This window comes from Opisthorchis viverrini, assembly GCF_000715545.1.
Source record: "Opisthorchis viverrini unplaced genomic scaffold opera_v5_103, whole genome shotgun sequence".
Lineage (NCBI taxonomy): Eukaryota > Metazoa > Platyhelminthes > Trematoda > Opisthorchiida > Opisthorchiidae > Opisthorchis > Opisthorchis viverrini.
The window spans coordinates 1027229-1048807 of NW_008751758.1; the positions used below are offsets into that span (position 1 = coordinate 1027229).

At 43.5% G+C, this 21579-nt stretch overlaps 3 protein-coding genes across 3 annotated transcripts in view; 1 reads left to right on the top strand and 2 right to left on the bottom strand.

Annotated features, from left to right (window-relative positions):
* Window positions 1-19893, top strand: part of T265_05437 (hypothetical protein) — a gene marked incomplete at both ends in the record, with an annotated part of 28115 nt that extends 8222 nt beyond the window's left edge. Inside the window, 10 exons of the mRNA XM_009170444.1 lie at window positions 2820-2898; window positions 3905-4099; window positions 4200-4878; window positions 5671-5885; window positions 6413-6607; window positions 7216-7419; window positions 9014-9225; window positions 12369-12531; window positions 15102-15731; window positions 19204-19893. Of these exons, the coding sequence (XP_009168708.1) occupies window positions 2820-2898; window positions 3905-4099; window positions 4200-4878; window positions 5671-5885; window positions 6413-6607; window positions 7216-7419; window positions 9014-9225; window positions 12369-12531; window positions 15102-15731; window positions 19204-19416 (2785 nt within the window). The remainder of the gene's footprint in view (window positions 1-2819; window positions 2899-3904; window positions 4100-4199; window positions 4879-5670; window positions 5886-6412; window positions 6608-7215; window positions 7420-9013; window positions 9226-12368; window positions 12532-15101; window positions 15732-19203) is intronic.
* T265_05438 (hypothetical protein) lies at window positions 5651-20823 on the bottom strand (the record flags this gene model as incomplete). Its single annotated transcript, XM_009170445.1, has 3 exons — window positions 5651-5700; window positions 15232-15551; window positions 20762-20823. The coding sequence occupies 3 exons, from the start codon at window positions 20821-20823 to the stop codon at window positions 5651-5653; spliced, it is 432 nt and encodes a 143-aa protein (XP_009168709.1).
* Window positions 20824-20954: 131 nt separating this feature from the next.
* Window positions 20955-21579, bottom strand: part of T265_05439 (hypothetical protein) — a gene marked incomplete at both ends in the record, with an annotated part of 19510 nt that continues 18885 nt past the window's right edge. The window contains one exon of the mRNA XM_009170446.1: window positions 20955-21182. Coding sequence (XP_009168710.1) covers window positions 21018-21182 — 165 coding nt within the window. The remainder of the gene's footprint in view (window positions 21183-21579) is intronic.

The following is a 21579-nucleotide window of genomic DNA, read 5'->3' on the forward strand; positions in this document are numbered from 1 at the left end:
CAACAGCGCACTGAAGATGTCTCCTCGAATGGTGACGAAACGTTTGCAAGTCAATTGCCAAGCTCGGCGAACAGATCAACAGCCACCTGATCAATTACCAACCAATACACCCGAGCTACCAATATTCCAAAACATTACCAACAGAAACGAATGTGCTTGCTATATGGTTATCGTTTAATCAACCCGTTTTGCTAGGCCCTCCACGTACGGGCCATATTCGGACTCAGTCACTTGGATCGAAAGCTTTCTGTTCCTGTGCGGTGGTCGGTATTCACTCTCAAACTTAGCTAATCTAAACTGGAGTTCGGATCCCTCAACACTTTCCGTTTGATCCGAATTCCTTTCTTTTAAGATCCCAATTTCTCCCTACCCTAGACTACCACTATGATGTTGCGAGTGGGGCTTCTTGTTTACCCTTCATTAGTTCCATTTAACGTGAAATCGTGCATCCCATAGATACTTTATTGACTGATAATCTACGAACACCTCACCATTAGAACTTTGGTATCCTGTTTTATGCTACCGTTATTATCAGAGAAAATGTTCGTTGGAACTTGCTCATACTATGCTTTCGCCTGTCTTTCAATCGAGCAACACGTCTGTTCATCATGCCACTTCTACCAAGTTAACGATTCGCAGTGTAGAGCTAGTGCCTCCTTTTTCTAAGAATATCCCGCCTTCGGGACCCTACTAGTTTGTCTTCATCTGCTCATGTAATCTTAGTAGTAGTAGTAGTCGATTTTCGCCATATATCTTCATGTCTATCATTCATTGCAGGGGACCACTAACTACAGATCCTCTCTATAGCCCGCATCCTTCCAACAAAAACAAGTTAACAATAATTTTTACGTTTATAACGCCAGTTCGTGCTACTGAACTAATAAAGGTCATAAAGAATGTCCAAACAGACATGGTGAAGCGAGCTGGTGTAACCATTCGATTCATTTGTGGATGATCTGCTTATGAACCTTTGGTTTACAGTCGTTGCCCGAATGGGGTGGTGTGATACAGGCAGATACAACGCAACTCGGAAAAGCAAGCATAACTGCTACCAGCCTGTTGTCAATACTACGTGCACCAAATCATGCTATCCGGTCATGCATGATAGATTTGAAGATACTGACGATATAACGACGGATGCATTAAAAACCGTTCACACTTTGGGTATTCGGTGAGGCTTGTCCAAACATCACAAATGGTTGTCGCCCATTGGAATGATTGGCAAATCGTTCAAACTGTTCACAAACTGTTGTTGCCTGCATACGTCAACGTGCTTTTTAAACTGTCTATTTTTCGTAATCATAAACTGGAAGTTCACCGGTTATCCGAACCTAATAATCACTTGTTTTTACCACTGAGTCCTGTGAAAGGTGGCGAGACGTCAATACACCCACAACATGAAAACAATGGTTGTCCAAAAAAGTACCTAGCCTGGTAGTGCGGAAGTTAGATTGGAAGGATCTCATTGAATTTGAATGGTCTTCAATTTAGTTCACCACAGGAACCTCTGTTGTCCTATTAAAAAGCTGCACTTCCACGAAGTCGATCGTTCCACTAATCGCTGCGTATGATTTCTGTTATCCTTTCTGCAGGCTTGTTTTCATAACGGCAGGTGCAGTTTACTCTCTACAGATCGTATCAACATAGTGAATACGAGTGGCTGTCGCTATAATCGGGTCCAGTTCACTAAGCTTCAGTCAAAGCTCTAACATGTCACAGATTTCTATATTACTGTGGAGGATCAGTCAAGGTAATCTCACCTTGAGCATCATAGGTAGCTCTGATATGTTGGTTTTAACGAGGAGTGATGTACCTTGCTCCTCTCGCAATTGCGAGATTAGGATTTAGCGTCTTATCCAGATTCCTCATCTCGCATACGTTGTCAAAGCAAATTCAAAAGTTGTAAAAACCGTTCAGCTGTAGCACCATTCCGGCGCCATCCGAAGGAAGCACAGGGGCTGGAATACTGTCAGGTTGCCCTAGCTTAGACAGGGGAAGTCGAGAGGCAGATGTCGAGTTCGAACCGCGTTTAGTAAATTTGCGCTCTAACCACTTGAAATAAAAACTTCCTGAGCAGGTTATTACATTCCAGCAGAGACATTCACCACTTAACCTCCGAGTTTACTGACGAACTAAGCTAGTTTGCTTATTTGATCTTCATATGTGCATGACCCGTCTAGAGTTTGTGCTTACGCACGGTTTATTATGTCCATCTCCATCATTTCAGCGGTTATCTCGGGCTTAAGTCTGGTACGCCTTTAAGGAAACTATTTGCATCGGTCTCCAAGTCCATGCCTGGGTAATCTTTGTTTGAACTTTATCCCTGTTCGTATTTCTTCCTGATGGTTTCCTTTGAAGGTCTGCTGCTGTGCCTTCTGCTCGCATGTTTATGCGTTTGAGCATTGGTTCTTACTAATTGTTAGTTTAGCTTTTGCCTCTTGGTGCATTGATCAGTAGCTGAAGAGCAGCTGCTCAGTATACCTTCTGTTTGTCCTCATATACATGTGTCCTATCACGCATGTTTTTTTTCGACTTTAACATGTGATCCAGTCTAATCTGCTGAAACGGCTTGTCTAGTTCCGTTTTGTTGCCTGCATCTTAATCTTCCGAGCATGCTTCTAGTTTGTGGAACTGATTTCTTAACGCTAATCGCTCTCTGGATTTGTTGTGTCACAACTTATTTCACTTGCCTTTGAATTTTTACTCTAATCTTGTGCATCCGAATGCTCAGCGGCAACTGCTTTCTAGTTTTTCCAGTCTTGTTTACCTTCACCTTTTCCGGTTTTTATCCCTGAATGTGATGTTTTTTCTTGCTATAGACAATATCAAGGTTATGCTCCAATTATTTACGCTCCCGTCTCTGGTGGGCAAACATACTATCAAACTGCAACGGGCCAAGTAAGTTTCAACTAGCTTCACTGTGTCTGCTCCTTGTTTGTACTTGGAAACTTGGTGTCATCTAGCTATGAAGTTTGGTAGAAATCATATGCATTATCCTGTGATCTTGCTCCTTGTTTAAGGAAAAATTGTGGGTGACTAATTCAAGTCATGGAGGTGTGAACTTATATTAACCGACAATGAAGTGCTTAGTTTTACTAGCCCCTGTGCAAGACGCGCAAACCTTGTCTTTGAAAAAGTGCGATTCGAATGTGCTTATGCTATCTCAAATCCTGTAGGGCTTGTAAGCAGATGTAATAGACCGCTATTGACAACTTTACATTTGCATTTCATTTCGTTCTTAGCACACTATCCTTACGTTTGCATGTACACGGGCACAGTATTGCATGGGTCTCGCTTTAAGGCAGCTTTCCATGAACAGGCTTTGAACAGGCACTGCTGTGTAATCACATTGGCCTATTGTTCGGTGTTTCATGGAATGCAGTTTGTGCGAATAACTCCGCCAGGCAGACAAGATTCATGTGAGAAATCATGTATATCTCAACTGGTCGCAGTAATCACTGTCACTTTCAACTATATTGATGTGCACCCTTTATTTTGGATGTGTTCTGGTAATCTTCTACCCGTCGGCCATCTACGGCTTCTCAAGGGTGCATTTAAATCTTCGCTTGAAGGGAATCGGTGGTAATTTGGCTTCAAATGCTTTGTTTACGGAGCACACTCAGGTTCTCCTTAGTGGGTAATATGCTACATGGTTCATCGTTGCTCATACCTGGGGTGATTACTCACTGTACGGAATCCTTTTGGGTCCGATTATTTTCCGCAGATTTGCCTTGTCATCTTGTTGTTTTCTGAGCTTTCTGCGAAGGATCCATCACATCGCTTATTTTTTCCTGATGAGACTGATGCTGGTATTAACTTTTGCTTCCTCCGAGAATGATTCTCAATAATGTCCTTTGCTTATTAGTTTTCACAGCTATAGCCACTGGCGTTGTTTATTCCATAGGTTTTGGCTTCAGCCTTCACCGGCTCCAGTGGAACAGCGGGAGCTGGGACGAACTCTGGTCCTCAACCTGCCACTTTGGGTGCAGGTCATGCGCAGCTTGTTACACATCAAGGGGCCACTTACCTGGTTCAAGGTGGCCAATTAGAAGAGGATCCATCATCTATTTCGCACACAGCTAAAGCCAGCCCTCTGACGGTATGTTTTGTCCGTCCTCCCGTTGTTGATCCATATTCGCTTAATATTTCTTATTGCATCGGGCAAGTTCTCACTCGTTATTATTTTTCGCCCCAATTAGGTGCAGTGGTTGGTGGAGAATTACGAGACTGCGGAGGGCGTTAGCCTGCCCCGAAGTACGCTTTACTTTCACTATCTACAACATTGCAACGAACACAAATTGGAGCCTATGAATCCGGCTTCATTTGGCAAACTTATACGGTCAGTTTTCTTCGGACTTCGTACCCGGCGTCTCGGAACCCGGGGAAACTCGAAGTATCATTATTATGGCATTCGCATTAAGGCTGGATCTCCGCTGAATCACTTTGTTGAAGATGCAGGGTTCTCACTTCGTCATTACCCCAATTACCATCGTCAGACAATGGATGCAGCTGCAGAGTGGAAGAGCTTTACGAATTCCTCAATTGTTCGGTTAAAGAGTGGGAACGTTGGGTCCACTACCGGTGCTCATGGTCAACACAGCCAAACATTATCAACACAACCTCCACATAGTACAGATTTTAGTGCATCGTCTCTGCGCTCAGACAAGCCGTTTTCTTCTTCCTACTTGAGCAGCACCGCCGTCTCGCAGTCCAGCAATGTAAATACTGAAAATGTATCCAGTTCGGGTTCTTTATCCAGCCCTATAATCACACCTGCTGGCCAACATCAACATGCGCAGTTTCTGGGGGAAGCTAGTTCTGCCTTGCCCAATTTAGATGAAATTTGTCGTTCTTCTGGACTCCCTGTCCCCGGCGAAAGTAAGTATTCCTCTGTGTTGTTTTTCCTTCAGCATTTCCTATATAATAGCAATAATGACGTTCACGGCCCAGTCATACGATGAACTTACTCGTCTGTTTAACAACACTTGATAGCTTTGATAATGTACATTTTGCTGAGTGTGACAGAATTCAGTTAAGCTTATAATGCCGTCAGCAACTTCCCAGCCTCTTTCTCCAAAGCGTTAAGTGTGACTTCATAAGGAGCGTGCTGGAGGCACTACTGTAATGCTCTCGATCTTAGTTTTCCAAAAGCTAAACTACAAGTTATTTTTCGCAAATGTTCCCGTACAGTAGAAATTTCAATATCATCTTCACTTTCGCCATGACCTTGAATGAGTGCTCGATTGTCCTTGTTTGTTCCTTCGTTGTCCCACAGTTAATTTCTAAATAAGGACAAACGCAGTTGATTAGCGAAGCTTCCTGGATGTATAAGGTGTTATCTAATCGTAAAGTGTTTGAGAAGCTCCGTTATTTCTAGGTATACGAATCTCGGCAACTCTTCGAGTCGTAGTCTGGCGAGCTTGTGATTACTTCAGTTTGCTATAGAGGAGAATGTTGATATCTCACGTGGCATAGATGGTCGCTCCCAACCAACGCACTTATGATGCCGGCTCGATTGGTGATGAAACGTTTGCAATCAAATTGCCCAGCTCAGCGAACAAACCAACGACCATTATTTCAGTCTTTCTGATAAGAATCCCATTTATGTAACACAGGTTCGCTTTCAGCAAATCATCATAATTTCGTCTTACTATATTTCGTTATATTCAGCTGACTTGTCCAGTTTAGTCAGTGCAGACGCTGTGAAGAAGACCAAGGGAAAATTGGAATCAACCACGCTCGACCCGTCCTTCTTCGCTGATGCTATCACCTTCTGTCGTTTGTACGCTTTGTCTGCAAGCTATATGTTGGACGCGGTCGTTAATCTGGATTTTACGGCCATCGAGACAGTTTGGAAAGCATTTTGGCGCACGGAAGAAGTACGGGTAAGGCTAGTTTTTTTCACGCACTCCGTTGAACATCAATTTATTCTACCTGTTCTCTATTACGGCTTGCTCTCAATGATCATTTCGACTGGTCATTTCCAATAGGTTGGGCAGTTACAAGTAACATCACCCTTTCAAAGTGCAGAAAATTAAATTAAATTGTTAGTTGCTATAATTGTGGATGAAAGCATAAAGCTACTCAGAAGTGTAACCGACATTACTTTTCAAAGGTGGCGCAAACATCGTTAGTTTCGAAAAGTGCAGTGAGCCAGTGAACAAACAGATTGGTTGTGTTGGCAGTAACCGAAAGCCGCTTCAGTTATATTTTTCTGCTCATAAACTAAGCAAGTTTTCTGAATCGCCCACTATTAGGAAGCTGAGTGGTACAGTTGAAATTCGTGTTTAATAATTCGCTCCAACAATCGGGCATCCAAGTGGTGCATAATCCATCAACTTGGAGTTTTTAGGTGTTGGAGCATAATGTCTGGACCCTGGTGACCTACCTATTGCGGCCTTTTTGTTCACAGGACTCGCGTCTGAAGCAGAGTTTGCCGCAGGACCGTCTTTACGCTTTGGTGTCCGATACGTCAGTCCTTCAATTCGTTCGATTGTACGACCATACGTTCTACCAGTCCCTCGCAGAAGTACTCATTCCAAATGTATTACGACCCATTCCTCATACACTAACGCAAGCGATTCGGAACTTTGCGAAGTCTTTGGAAGTAAGCTCATGCCCACCAGTTGGGTGCATACACTTCTGGGATTTGTGTCAATTTACCTGTTTTCTTTGACATTACATGGTTTGCCTGAAAAACGTTCTTACATGTGAGTCGTCATCACTAATCGTCACTATATTCCGAAGTAGGCTTCAACTGCTGTTCCTAGCTAACCATAGGAAGCTGTGCGGTCACTCAAAATGCTAGCTGGGCATACTATTATGGAATCAGCAATGAGTCCAAAAGAGTAGTATATGTGCCAGACTCAGACTGAAAGGGTAGGGAACGTTCACATTTTCATTGCGCTGTGTCGAATCGTGATTTCTTTACGTAATGATGATTAGTCAGATGTTCGGCTCTGTCTAATTATTTTCGAAGTTGTGGAGCTTTCGGGTCGTTCTTCGATACACAGTCTCTTGCGCTGTTTTGTCATGTTTAGTTTATGGACCATCACTTAGTCTTCTAGAGTTGTGATCTGCAGCTACATTATCTGACGCCTTGACTCCACGTTTTTTCCACCCATGATTTGCATTGATTCTGAGTTCTGATTTCTTATAGCCCTAAAAGATGTACTGCAACCATATTTTGTTTCATTTCTCCCCAATGGTTATAAGGGCTGGATGCGGCAAGCCACCCAAGGCCTAGACAGTACCCTGGTCAGATTGAAATTATCTGCCGTGTCTGCTTTGGCACAGACCTTGCGGCGGTATACTAGCTTGAATCATTTGGCTCAAGCGGCGCGTACGGTTTTAAAAAACCATAACCAGATCAATCAAATGCTGACCGATCTTAATCGTGTGGATTTTAACAACGTACAGGTGAGTCGGTTTAGTTCTACAACCTTTGTTACAGTGGTGTTTTCTTAACAATTTACACAGTCTGTCCACGAAATTCCAGATTATAACAACCTATCTTTCTTGTTTTCTCATGTTCTTTTGTTTCGCATTATCTCGACCATGTTTCGTATATCAGCCTTCTCAAGTCTTTCCCTTCACTCCATAGTCATCTGAGAGCACTTCGAATTTTACCAAAGCAGCCTTATCTTGTTTGCAGTCTAGCTTTATGGTGAACCTGGATTAACTTAAAGTGAAGGACCAGGATTGTTGATCTAGTGCCTCTTGGTGCAATTTCGCCCAGTAGTTTTTGTTTACCCCCGTCTGTGATTGGGCGTGTAATAGTACCTCAATCGTGCTTCACTCGAGCTGCATAGCATTTATACCCAGAAAATAATGCTATGCTTGAACGATTCCATGTTTGGTGACTGTGCTGTTGACACTTAATTCATTTTTCATCTGCTTTGGTATCATCATTTTTAGCACTTCTGTAGCGTATGCTGGAAAATCTTAATGGTGACGTTCAGGTGCTGTCCTTGCTTGAATTGGTCTGAGAGTCAGGCGTATCTTGTCTCATTTCGATTCATGATTGCTAACTACTGTTTGGATACTTATCTTGGAAAGCATACATGCTGTTTGGAGGACAATATAATAGTAATAATCAAAGAATCTAATCTCTTAGAATGTCAGCTTTCATTGCACTAACCTAACCTTTTTTGAAAGAGGTTACTAAAGTTAAGGAACACTGGGGAATAATATATGTCTCTGAGGGCTTGAAAACACGTTTTAAATTTATTGACCTCTCACCTGATGGGGCATTCGTTCCCGAATTACGAACCATGGATGGTGTAAATCAGTTTTGAATTTTTTTGTTCTCCGTGCGTCAAAATTTAAAGTTTTGCCTTTTTTGCCGACATTCGCCGCTAATAAATGCTACATTGTTATTCTCACGATCGATCTTGAGAAACTGGATGTGCGTAGCCGACCAAATGCCTTTTTTATTGCAAAGATTCATTGCCTGGGTCGTTTAGGTTTATGACACGTTTGTTGACGCCACCTAATCTTTGACTACGGTTTTGGGTCTATGTTGATCCCTGGATGACAGTGTGAACGAATAAACACAGCCTTGCGTTTGTTCGACTGATGCAACCAGTAAAGTGACGATTGCACATCACAGTAGGCTTCGCGCTTCACCCTAATTTTTTGAACAAGGAATTATCTGTTTATCTGGCGATCTCCTGGCCCTTAAGTAACTACCTACGCATTAGCTGTTGTGCTTAATTCTGGCAATGTTTACCGACGTCGTTAATGTGCATTGCCAACAGTGCAAGTTCGTGTAGTTGTATTTGATATTGTTAGAAGCAGTGGTTTTCCAGTTCGGCGTTTGATGCCAGTAAACAGTAACCGGATCAGGTGACCGGTCGAATGAGACTGATTTTGATTGTTAGTTTTAGTCTCGGTGGATGTAGCGAATTCAAAAGGAAGACACATTTATTGTTTCTTTCTCACTCTCCTTGTTTTTTCCTACCAATCCACAGCTATTTGTGTGATCTTTTTTTCTATCACTTGCCTTTTACAGGAACAAGCTTCCTGGGTGTGCCAGTGTAGTGACGCTACAGTAAGTCAGCTGGAGCAGGATTTTAAACGTATCCTTCACAAGCATGCATCGCTGGAGGAATGGGCCCAGTGGCTAGACACGGTGGTTTCCAGTATTTTGCAACCACTTGAAGGGAATAGCGTGGCCTACACGCGGGCTGCACATCAGCTCATTCTTAAATGGTCTTTCTACAGGTAAGCTATCCGTCCTATTACCTTCGGACAGTATAGAATTTCAGTAAATATTTGTCGTTCCATTGTTAGTTCGCCGTCCAGGCTCATTTACTTTGAGTGAACGTACTATCATAGTTCACGTCGTTCCTCCATTCTTCATTTTGGTTGGTTTATCGGCCAGTAGGTAGACTCCAATAAACTACCTACACGTGATATATATGTAGATCAAACCGGGTACACTGGAGTCCGTGGTATTTTGCACCCTGGGTAAGCCACTTTTCTAAAAATATCCCCACCCAGTAAATCCCCCAAAGTTTTCGTACAAAAATCCACACAAAAGTTGAACTTTAAAATGTGACACTAAGTTGTTGCTGCCCCTAAACTGATCTCCATTCTGCCGAATGGACGTATCGTTTTCTCTTAGTTTCCGTTCCATAAAAGACGCACAGTCTTGCTTGGCCAAATCACGTGCCATACTGACTGGCTCTGCTTTTGGTTATTTCGGTCAACCCGTGTGTCATGAAATTTGAGCCTATAGGAGTTCCTATTTGTCCTTTGCTCGCCTTCTGGTAGGGGGCAGTTATTTATCTTTTGTTGGTTACACGCTTTTGACTTGGCCTTGGACGGTAGAGGGCGACTTCAGAGACGGTAGCCAAACCGTCGGATGATTTGGAAAACGATGCAGAGTGCAGTTAGTAAGAAGGAGCCAACCGGTGAGTACTTACAGTCTACCGATAACTCGAACAGAGGGTATTTCTGTGGACTAGAATCCCGTATTTATGGGTGAAATGACTGAGTGTTTTTATGAATGCGTCCAAAACGCGCAACCATTTCAATCATCGCATGTGTTCTGTTTAGAGAGTCATCGGTTATAAAAATGTCGTAGTGATGTAAGTCCTAAGGGCCTCCGTTCAGTTGCTTCGTTGTTGAAGTTGTAGATGTAGCTTTAGCCTTTGTAAGTATCCCAACCTTTGAAGACTAATGTGTGCTTACGACAAGTATACTCATTTGCGAATCAATTTGGTTTTCTCGGGAGACTCAAGTGAATCTCTCGTTTATGATGTTCAACTGAATGTGCTGCACATAGGCCGCCTCATGTTTCAGTTGGTACGGTATTCGAGATAGCGCATTATATTTTTATATGGAAAACTCACAAGATCGCTGAAAACTCTTCGACAGTCCACGAGCGGTTTCGCCCTTCTTGGGCTCATCAGGTAGGCGTAGTCCCCGAGTTCCCATCAACCTTATGTTCTACTTGAGAACAAACTGCATGAAATTAGCACTCATTTTGCAAACACATTTGGTCTCATCAGGTTAGTCCCCGAGTTCCCATCAACCTTATGTTCTACTTGAGAACAAACTGCATGAAATTAGCACTCATTTTGCAAACACATTTGGTTTTTCGAGAGATTCAGCTGGTTTCCGGGCGAGTGTCTCGAAAAACCGAATTTGTTTGCAAATGAGTGTATCCGCCGAAATAAGTTCAATTTGGGTTCAAGTAGAACATAGGGTTGACGGAAACTCGGGGACTGCGGTTATCCTAATGAGCCCTAAGAAGGGTGAAACCGGTTGTGGACTGTCGAAGGAGTTTCAGCAACCTTATGAGTAGTGCATTAAGTCTATACGTGTATCGCAGCAAAAAACTTGCTTATCTTCGTTGCTGTTGCTTTTTTGTGCTACATCAGCCTAGGATCTTCCCAGAAGGGGCTCTTTCTACCTCATTGATGTACCGCTACTCGTGGACTATGTTAAAAAAATTTTGCAGATAATTACGGGTGCTCAGGCGAATGTTGATCTGTTCACGGAACATGGCAATTAACTTGCGAACTTTTCGTACCGATCGGGGGAAGTCATCAGTGCGCGGGTTGATGACGTTTCCCAGATTGGTGACGAAAAGCTTACAAGGTAATTGCCAACGGCCGACAGACCAACAGCATCCTCATTGTAAAAGAGTGCACACGGGATTGGGGACAATTTCGAGTATTCTGTAGGTCGCCTGGTCCCAGATACTACGAGGCAATCAGCCCTAACTCCCTCAGTCTGTGTCATTCCCACTCACCCATATCCCGTTGAATTTTTCCGAGAAGGCTATTCTATTTCCAGCCCAAGTTTCAAAATGAACAAAATATGAACAATATTTGTGGCGCGTTGAGTATTTTTCGGATCGACAGTACTTCGATCTGCACAACTAACTCGTATACAAACAAAACCTATCCGTTCATTTTAGAGACAGTTAACTTTCTTTCTTGTGATAGCCCCTAAATATTTCGTCGTGGGCACACGTGCTGTGAATTCGCGGGATGTATAGGGTATTCCTTGTTTTCGTTTGGCTTGGTTCCGTTAGCTACAGCGTTACGTAACACGGCATGCCATAACTAAGGCATTTGTTTTAGGTGGGAGGTAGAGAGCGAATAATGTAGCGAGACGTGGTGGAATCTGTCTGAGAAGTAGAAGGTCTGTGTAGACAAAAACAGTCATGTGTTTGGTGCAACTTACCATTTAAACATGAACGTTTTTATCCGCGTGATATCTCTTTTGAGCAACATGTTACTGCGTATGGCAACACATGCATAGTTATCTGTTGTGTGGTGATTGATCTCTTCAAGATTACATTTCAGTATTTAAACGAAAGAAAATACTCTTTCATACAGAGCAATGTTTTGACCTTAAGGTGGAAACTAAATTTGGCAGATGAAAGTATACTGACTGTCCCCACGTCACCAAAGTATCAAAGTTAAAAATATGCAACAGCCTATTACAGTAAAGGATTACGGTTAAGCCATTCGTCGACGGAAATTCCGGATTTCACATGTTCAAAGCCTAAGAAATTTACATTTCACCTCGGTCAGTTACAACGAGGAATGGCTGTCAATATATTTAGAACTATATATCTTAGCCACCTAGTCCTCTTGGGCAAGCACTCCTAATAGTTTATGTCATGAATACTTCGTCTCTGTTTTCGTCAGAATGATACTGTTCATAGATCCCGTCGAGAATGCACACAAGTACCGCATTTCACTCCGAAATTGTATGCGTGTTTTCATCTTTTAACTGGTTGAAAGTTCAGCAGGTCTCTGGTTTATTTCAGTCTCCTCGGTTAACAAAAGATGCAGCTTGCTTCGTAGCCATATATGCTGGTATCTTAAGCCCTATTTTATTTTCAGCTCCATGGTGATTCGGGACCTTACTCTCCGGTCCGCAGCCAGTTTTGGGAGCTTTCACCTAATTCGTCTTCTCTTTGACGAGTACATCTTCTACTTAGTCGAACACAAGGTGGCTGCGCATCTCGGGATGACTCCTGTGGCCGTGATGGGTGAAATGGGTCGGGTAGGTTAACGTATTTGTAATAATTTGTCAAGAACATTTATGTCACTCCCTCTGTGAGCGTTTCATCACTTGATCCTGGCCAACACAGTCAACATACTAATTCTTTGGACGGATGAATTTATGGTTCTGTGTTTACATTCGAATAGCCTGATTGCTCCTGGTTCTCATTCCGTTTCAAGTTGAATTAGATCGAGCTATCGCTCCTTTTTTACTCCGTTATCAAGTACCTAACTTCTGTCTGACTGATCGTCTGAAAACAGTAAATATCCATTATTCTCGACCGTTCGCGGTTCTTGTCGAGGTTCCTCCTGTTGTTTCATTCCAAACCCCGGGCTTGAGTTTCGTTTTTCCCAGCGACCCTAATTTCTTAGCCCGTCACTTGACATGGGAATCTCAGATAAATACCAGCGCAAGTTATAAATTCAACTTTTAGAGGGAGGGTTCCATGCGCCTGTTTTGTGCTTATTAAGTTCCATCAGCACTAGGCAGCTCACCCACGATTAATGGTGGAGGCTATCGGCGGCCCACTAGGTGCACTGCTTCATTTCACTGATACAACGCAGCATCAAAAGGTTAGGGATTTTCGGTGGAAACTGAATCCGGATTGATGAGGAAGTTCGACTTTTGTGAGCTTTCCAAGCATCCGTCGAAGTAACGAGCATTACCGATGTTTCTATTTATGTTGACATTTACACACGCATGAACGATATCCCGACCCATCGCAAAACTTATCTATGTCCAAAGAACCTAAGTGTGACCCAGTTATTACACCCTACGAAATTAAGGCTGGTCGCCAGATTAAGAATTGTAATACTCGTGCTCTGATCTGGAATCACGAAACATGGAATGGACGTGTAGCGAGTTTCCACAGACCAACACAATGTCAAGCGGGGTGATGGATCCAAGCTTCGGTCCGTTTAAAATAGGCTCCCTCAAACCTGCCATACCACCTAAATGAAGCACAAGGTCTGGAATGCTGCCAGGTTGCCCATGTTTAGACAGGAGAAGGCGAGATTCAGGGGTCGGGTTCGAACCCCGAACCTTCCAATCAGTAAATTCGTGCTCTTACCATTGAGCCACCTCGCCCCCACAACAACCCCGCACACGTTGGTCGAGTCAATCATACTGCAATCACTCTCACGGTCATAAAAGCTCGCATACGCAAGCGCACCGTAATTCCAACTCATGACGCATCTGCCAAGCGTATCCATTAGCCTCTATGGTCTCTGAATCAAACAGGCGTCACAGGTCGTTCATATTCAGTTGATCGTCAAAATCCTTGGAGCGGGCACGTCGGAAATATACTGGCCTGACTTCAACCTTTTCCCGATATTGCACATATCCTAAAGGATAGGCTTACTGAACGCTAACTTGCATCGCATTTTTGAGCCACACATGGGTAATTTGTGGAGTGGTGTAAAAGGCTTTTTGAGATTCCACTTGAACCTCACATCTGTCATCAGTCCTGTAAATAAGGGTTCCGAAATTTTGTCGACCCAAAGGGTAGTCAACGCCAGTGCATTAGACTATACACTCACTCGTTATGACTGAACGCAATGTTTAACTTTTCGGCAAAAATTTTGGAAATATGCATACCATTCAACGTTAATGATGACCCACAACGAGCACGAAGAGACAGTATCGAGTTTATTCTTTTTCCAGCTTTGCAGGACAAACATGACAGCACGTAATATTCCTTAATGGAAAATAGACAATAATAAATGTGAAAGCAGCACCCTAGTAAAATGGGGCCTACGTGTCATTGAGTTCGATCTGTGCTGTGTTCACCAAAGTTTCCAACCACGAAGGTTCACTGGCCCTTTGAACTCCGAACAGGAATTCGGACCGAATCAGTCCAAGATAAAATAAGTATAATCTTCACATCTCTGTTTCTTTTCAGTGTAAAGCTGGGCTTACCTAGGCACCTTAGACTATGATAACTGGTTCCGATCGCTAAGTTGTGCGACGAAGAATGTGCCGCTCGAGGGCCCACTTTCCACGTAGCCCAGATGAAGGACTTCCTCAGAAGGATTTCCACACCACTGATTGATAGTTATCGTTGCCAAAGTTTGTTGAACAGGCAAGGGAAGATTGACCATTTTTGAATTACTTTATTACTCATCGTAAAATGTGGATTGTTGGTCCACGTACACCTCACAATTAAGACGTAACGCTTTGTTAAGAAATCCCCAATGATCCTTAACACTGTCATTTTTGTAAGTTCTATCGCGCAACTCATTTGAACTACTGTGCCACGCGTAGCGTGCCGTGATAGTTATGTTCTGGCTACCGGTTTTGAGCTTGGACACTTATTCAGTGAAATCAGGCCTATCTTCACGTCCTTGAGAGTTTCACACAAAAACCCCTGAAGCAATATATGGTCATTCTTTTAGAAAGCTAAACTCTTGAATAAACTGAAGTAAAATCAGTGTGGTTACAAATATGTACAAACTTCAAACTTTTTATCAAAACAAGTTCTATATGTGATTCATATAGCCACTGGAGGGTGTAACACTGAACATATGTTGCATGCCTTTTATGAATGTATTTCCGTGTGCGTTTCTTATTAGGACCTCGCTCAACAACATTATGCTCAATCACGTTCACATTCTGACTTGATTGGTCGACGTGAGTATAAGTCAGGCGCGACAAACGATGTTGACACAATTAGCTTTGCTACCGAAGACGACCATTATTTACCGCTTTTGAATGAACACCGGTCCAAGCAGGCCGTCTGCTCGAATACCGAGGAGGATGAGGAGGTTGATGAGTATTTGGATGATGAAGACGAAGTTGACGACTCTACCGGTGATGAAAGTGCCATGCTAAAGCGAGCACACGAGTCTGTACAGGCGTACTGTCGACAAAGCACTGCATCTCTGAAACCTTCTGAAAACGATGCTCTTGATTCAGTTGTAGTTTCAACTACCACAGAAGATGGACTAGAGGCTACAAATATTTCCGAATCTTCTTTGTGTTCTGTCATCGGACGGGATGCTGTTCCCGGTGGGACGGAATGTCTGGACAATTTTATCGAGGAATCAAATATTCAGTCTTCAGAACCTTCGGAACAACCTGGACCAGGATCGACCGGAGAATCCCAGGCAGTTTCTAGTTCGTTGGATGAGGAGAAAATCTCTGAGGATGCATTTCTTGTTGTTCCTCAGCCCAGTTGTTCACCGCCACCGATTGTTGCAAACGTAAGTTTTTCTCAGCTTTGGAGAAACCATCAGTCGACTAAATCTCGTTTGAGTTGGTTCCACGATGTTGTTTAGTGTCGTGTCTACTTCAGTTTTGAATGTTCCGTAAATCGTCGTTGCTGCGTGAGCGATTCTCTAATGACTTATCGTGCTTATTGCTTGGTACCTACCGCGCGTTGACCTTAAACAGATGCAATGAATCCAATCCATTAGATTTGCAATGTGCCAACTAATATATATATTCCAGTCAGATAAGTGACTGTGAAAACAAAAGTAGTGTGAAGTGTTGAGGCCGTTTGCCGATAGGTGAAATGACCCACGAGATTCCTAGGCAACTGAAAGTCCTGTTTATCCTCCCTCGCCTCTTCTAAACGATACTTCTTTGTGCAAAGTCTTGACACGTTACTTTGTATGGTTGAGTGATACTGAGGAAGTGCTGTAGAGCTTTCTAGACAACAATATGTGCAGTGCCAATCGTTGCTGATGGGAACCAGGTATTCACAAAATCTATAGTGCTGGTTCATTCTTCTACAGAAAGTGGCTGTAACTTTCGGAATCTAGACTTCGCCACGAATTCCGAAAGATAATGCTACGCAGTATCATCTGAATAAATACGAAAATCCAAATCACAAGTTTATTGATTTGTGAGAACCGATCATATCTGGAACGTTGATGCCAGATGGAGTGCAGCAGCTCACGGAATGAAGCCAGGAATGTTGGATACGGCTGAAGGCGAAACTGAATAGATGGTCCCTTGCTTGGTTTGCACATGCAGAGTGAGGAGTTGGTGGAGAAAAAATAGGTTATCGAAGTCCGTCATTACTACAACTGTTACATCGGGCGTACCTGAGCGCAAAATTCACGGGTGGGCATTCGGGGATGTCAAGACATCTCTAGAAGTATCTCTTCGTCTTCCTAGACGTTTTAAAATCATTTTTCACACTTTTCACATCCCCTATCAGGACGTCCTGACTTAAAATCGAGACATTCGGACTTCCGTGTAGACGTCTGGACGACACCAGTTTAATCACGGGAAAGCAGAGTAAACATGGTTCGATCGAGGCCATGCTGATGAACACATTTCTATTGTACTGCCGGACAGGGTGTGACGAACCGCAAGGAACGTGTCTAGGTTGTGAGTCGGTGCTCACCACGCTGGTAGTTGAGGTCTTTCATCTCAGCCAAGACGGACGAAATATCTCTGAGCTGTTTAAGATTTGGCGTTGAACAGAAAAACTTTTGTTGATTGATGCAAAATTGGCTGACCTTATGGTTCAGGTGTACCGATTCCCTCAATTCAGTGGTTAACTGAATAGGCAGATTCGTTCGTCAATGGATGGTCGATCCAAACTTGCTGAAAAACCGCGTCTGTTGAAACATACAATTGAGCTCTGACCAATAGTGTGTGCTGCTGATATTGAAACTCACCTGATGTCGTCGAAGAAAAAACATGTGCATGCAAATCACAGTCGGTGTTGTATCAACGTTGTGACCGTGCCCACGTTTATCAGCGTTTCAGTAAGTCGGTGAGAATCGGACAAGTGGGTGAGACTCCAATACTGAGTCACCCTGGAAAGCGACAGAAATGTAGGGCGAAACCGGTCGTGGGCTGTGGAACGGTTTTCAGTAGCTTTTGAGATGGGTTTTCCGTCAAGAGACGTATGTAGTTACAAACAAACCTGTCTGGCTCTCCACGGACACACTTGTGTTAACTCGTGTTAACGCTAGACTGAAATTCGAATGAACCCCTCGCACATGATCTTCAACTGAATGTGCTGCACTTAGGCCGCCTCTGTTTCTTTTGGTATTCAAGATACCAACCACGTTTAAATCAGAGACGTCCAGCTGATACAGCCATAGTGATAAGTAATTAGTCCTTGAGTTTTTCTCGAAATCACTGCGAAGTTAATGTCTAACTGAACTCGAACTCACTCCGAACTATTTGAAACCGTGCATCTGGAGGATTTCCAAGCGTAATCGGTGCGACATTACAGGGAGATTGTACAACGCACAGCACGTTATTTGCCTTTTCGACCGAAATATTCGGCAACCGACTCCTCTTTAGTGTACTAAACTCAAGCAAGCGAAAAATTCCAGCATTTTGCTTCACGTGATGCTACTCATGAGATCAGTGGGAACTCTGGACAGTGCACTGTCGCAGCCTGTTCCCCTTATATACATCATCTTAGTTGAGCATCATGTTACACACATGTTGCGATAAACGTTCTTTCGCAAATTAAGCTCGTGTTAACTGCGCACCTGCATGTCATTCATAGTATTCGTTAGTTGAATGTGCTGCACGATTACGACTTATGACTGACGGAACTCCAGGGTTTAGCCTAAATAAAAAGTGCGAAACCGATAGTGGGCTGTCCAGCGTCTTCAGCGACCTCATGAGTAGTGTTATGTGAAGCGAAATACACTCTGGACTTCTCACTTTGCTCAGAAGTTTAGAACGCTAAAACGAAGTCATTTACGAAGATTTCATTCATGAGGGGAGCAAAATGCTGTGCGTTGTTCAATCTCGCAATATTGCGCTGATTGTGTATGGGAATCCACTAGGTGCACGGCTTCGCATTGTTTGAAAGCATCAGAACCAAGCACTAAACCTGCCATACTGGACCGGGATCGGTTATCTTCGAAAACTGGCTACTTCTCAGTGTGAGTGTATCACATGGAATTTTCTCTGACTAACAACTGGTTTAAGTCAGTAGTATGTGGTGTGTTCCCATCAACAGTCGTTCTGCACTAGGAATAATCCAGGACACTAGGCGTCACGTGATTGGCCCTTTCCGACGTACAAAACCACAATGTACGTTAGTTTATCCACGCACTTTTCATGCCGAAAAGTGGTGAAAACAAGATAGGCAACGTGTGAAAGACATTTTGAATGAGTGCGCCGTCTTCGTGAACCACCTTCTTTGGAAAGGCAGGGTTCTGTGCTTGGTGGAAAACACTACAAGGTAAAGTTGCTAATCAGTGCAATGGCCGTTTTGCTGTTTATGGAAATGGAGATGTGTCGAAATGCTTGCGGCTGCACGACAATTGGGTACCTGTTTTAACCACCACTGTTGTCCTTGGTGACGGGATTAAATTCCAGAACAATCAAGCGTTAACTTGACTAAATTCCTACACTTAACAAACCGAGCAGCGGCAAGTAGATAGCAACAAGGCAAACCATGTTTAAGTAACGGCAGCCTTGCACATTTGAATCTCTTTCGGTGAACATGTGTCGATGACTTAGAAGAATAGACAGTCTATCCTCGTTAAATTCCGATTTTCGTGAACGAAGGAGGGTTTAATGCCCAGACTCAGGTACAGACACACTTACTTTCGGTTACTATACAATCTAGTTCAACGTTTACGTGAACTGTGTAGGCCTCAATTGAGACCCAAGTCTCTGTTGACTTTTTATCGGTAGCTAGTTTCCTGCTCTCATGCTCCCGTTTGTCTATTTTCGCTCGTTCTCCAGCCTATTCCAGTTCGGAAAGTGGTTCGTGTAACAACATTCTGTGATCCAAACCCAGCAAACTTGGAAGTGCCCACACCCTCACTTACTCCTACGGACGCCATCAACAGCAAGGCTGTGTTAACCGCCAGAGATACACACATATCCGTTTCCACTGACAAATCCGAGCTGACACAAGGCAGCCCGGCTAAGCGCCTGAGGCTTTCTCAGGCTTAACTGCTCCGGCAGCATCTTGCACCCTGTGACGGCTCAATCTGAGTGACCCTACTCTCAATGCATTGATGTTAACCCCTTCCGAGTGTCATCATCTGTTCTTCATCCGGACTACTGGAAACACCCACTGCACCCATTTGTCGTTTGATTCTCCCGTGTGCACCTAACCCAACCTCCGTGATGCGGTTGGTTCCCTATGGCCTTACCAGTCTACTTACTGTCGTTGTTCTTGGAGCAGCTATTTTGTATAGCGTCAACCTCGGGTCTCGCGAAAATCTTACGAATGCTTGGACCCGATGATGACATTTGTACTATTCTGTCCTTCAATTTCGTATCATTCCGCATTTGCCTTCTGAATAAGTGTAAATTACCCTGTAAATTTTCTCCCAACCCCCGTGGCCTATATTTTTTGTTTTATCCTAACTATTAAATGGGAATCCCGTTCGTCATCTGCCTTCAGCTAATGTAGCCATGGTCAATGAATACAAGCCAAACGTACCAATTACCCACTCATGTGAAAGTTTGACCATGTGAGAAATCAACAAGGTCAACATTCTATTATCTAACTCGAATGACCGAGAACGGCGGACAGAGCCGTTGTTTCGTTGTCCAGTCACTAAATGCCGCCACTGCGTGTTAGGTGCATCCATTGAAAACGCATTAAACTTCAGCTAAAAATATCAGTGGGTAACTGCGCATGCAGTCATCTCTGAGACTGATAAAAATCGTTCACCCTTTGGGTACCTAGTTGCCATGCCACTCGAAGGGAGCAATCGAGATGCCTGTTTTGGGTTCAAACCACGGACAGTGTGGTTCGCGCCTTAACGACTGAGCCATCTCGGATTTGGTCTCTTCAGGTGTTCCATTTCGTGATGACCTCAATCTTCTGTTGAAGTTAAGCTATCTACGACCCATTTAGGGAAATTGCAGTGTTTGCCGTCAGGTTGAGTGGGAGGAATCAGGTAAATTATTCTTCAAGGCGCAGCGAACGATGAGGCCCCGCGTAGGTTGTGGACCGGAACAATTCACTAACTGACAGTCTTTACAGACCAACACTGTGGATATACTGAAATGTCTTTCGACAGCTGCCAATATCCGCTGCATTTTGCACTCCGTCAGCCTTTTCAGTTCATAACTTTGTGTACGACTGCGGACCTTTTATGCATCGCGTTGCCAACTTGGGTGAATGGATTTTCTTGCTTCCCACATGCGTGTATAGCGTTCTGATGTCAAATCCGTGTGAGGCTTCCGTTTGTGTTCGGATATACCCCTCTAGGATCGGGCTCTTGATGGTTCGCATTTTGTTCTGTTGTGTACTCGAAAGATTTGGCTCAGTCCTTAAACATACCTGAAAGAACCGTCCATAGCAAACGCGACAGGTGCGTACGGAGCAGGCCAAACCGAAAGCATGGTGCTGAAGGGATACTGTGAGATTGTCCACATGTGGTTACAGGATTCAGTTTAATTACCTCTTGACGTTACACAGGAAACTAAGTGATACTCAAGCTGAGTAGCAAAAAGTTCTGAGTTATATGTACATTGTTTAATGCCAAAGTTCGAAAACAAGTATCTACAGCGAGAATCCGACAGATGGATCGAAGGTTCTAGGCTGAAACTGTGACAGGGTTTGCACTGTTAATGCTGGGGGTCACCATTTTATTGCTTTTCGATTCAAAGAATGTGTAATGGAGAATAATCCGATCTGTTCGCTGCAAGTTTGGGTCCTCGGCGAATTCTGGATCCAAGAAGAAAAATACCGGCATATCTACCTGGAAAAAAAGCGAAAAATAAGCACTGGCAAACATTACGAACAAAAGCAGATAAGGCACAAACATGGTAACAGGTGGAGGTGGGTAACACAGTATCAGCGGCCTCAACGACCTGATACTGAAAAAAAGCAGCTTACATGGCACCCATACGAGGGTAAATATAATGCTGTTCCCAAAGGAGTGCATCCAACAGGGAACAAACTGTCCACTCCCAAAGTCATCAGTAGGATGAGGCAGAGTGCTTTCAAAAGAAGAATGCAATATACACCCAATTCGAAAATTAACTTGTTTGCAATTTAACCCTTAGAAACGTATAGTGTGCTTTTGCTTCTTAGTTGCGTTGATCAGCAGGAAGTCGGTCGTGTATGGTACGCGGCGACTTGCTGATATCTGCCCA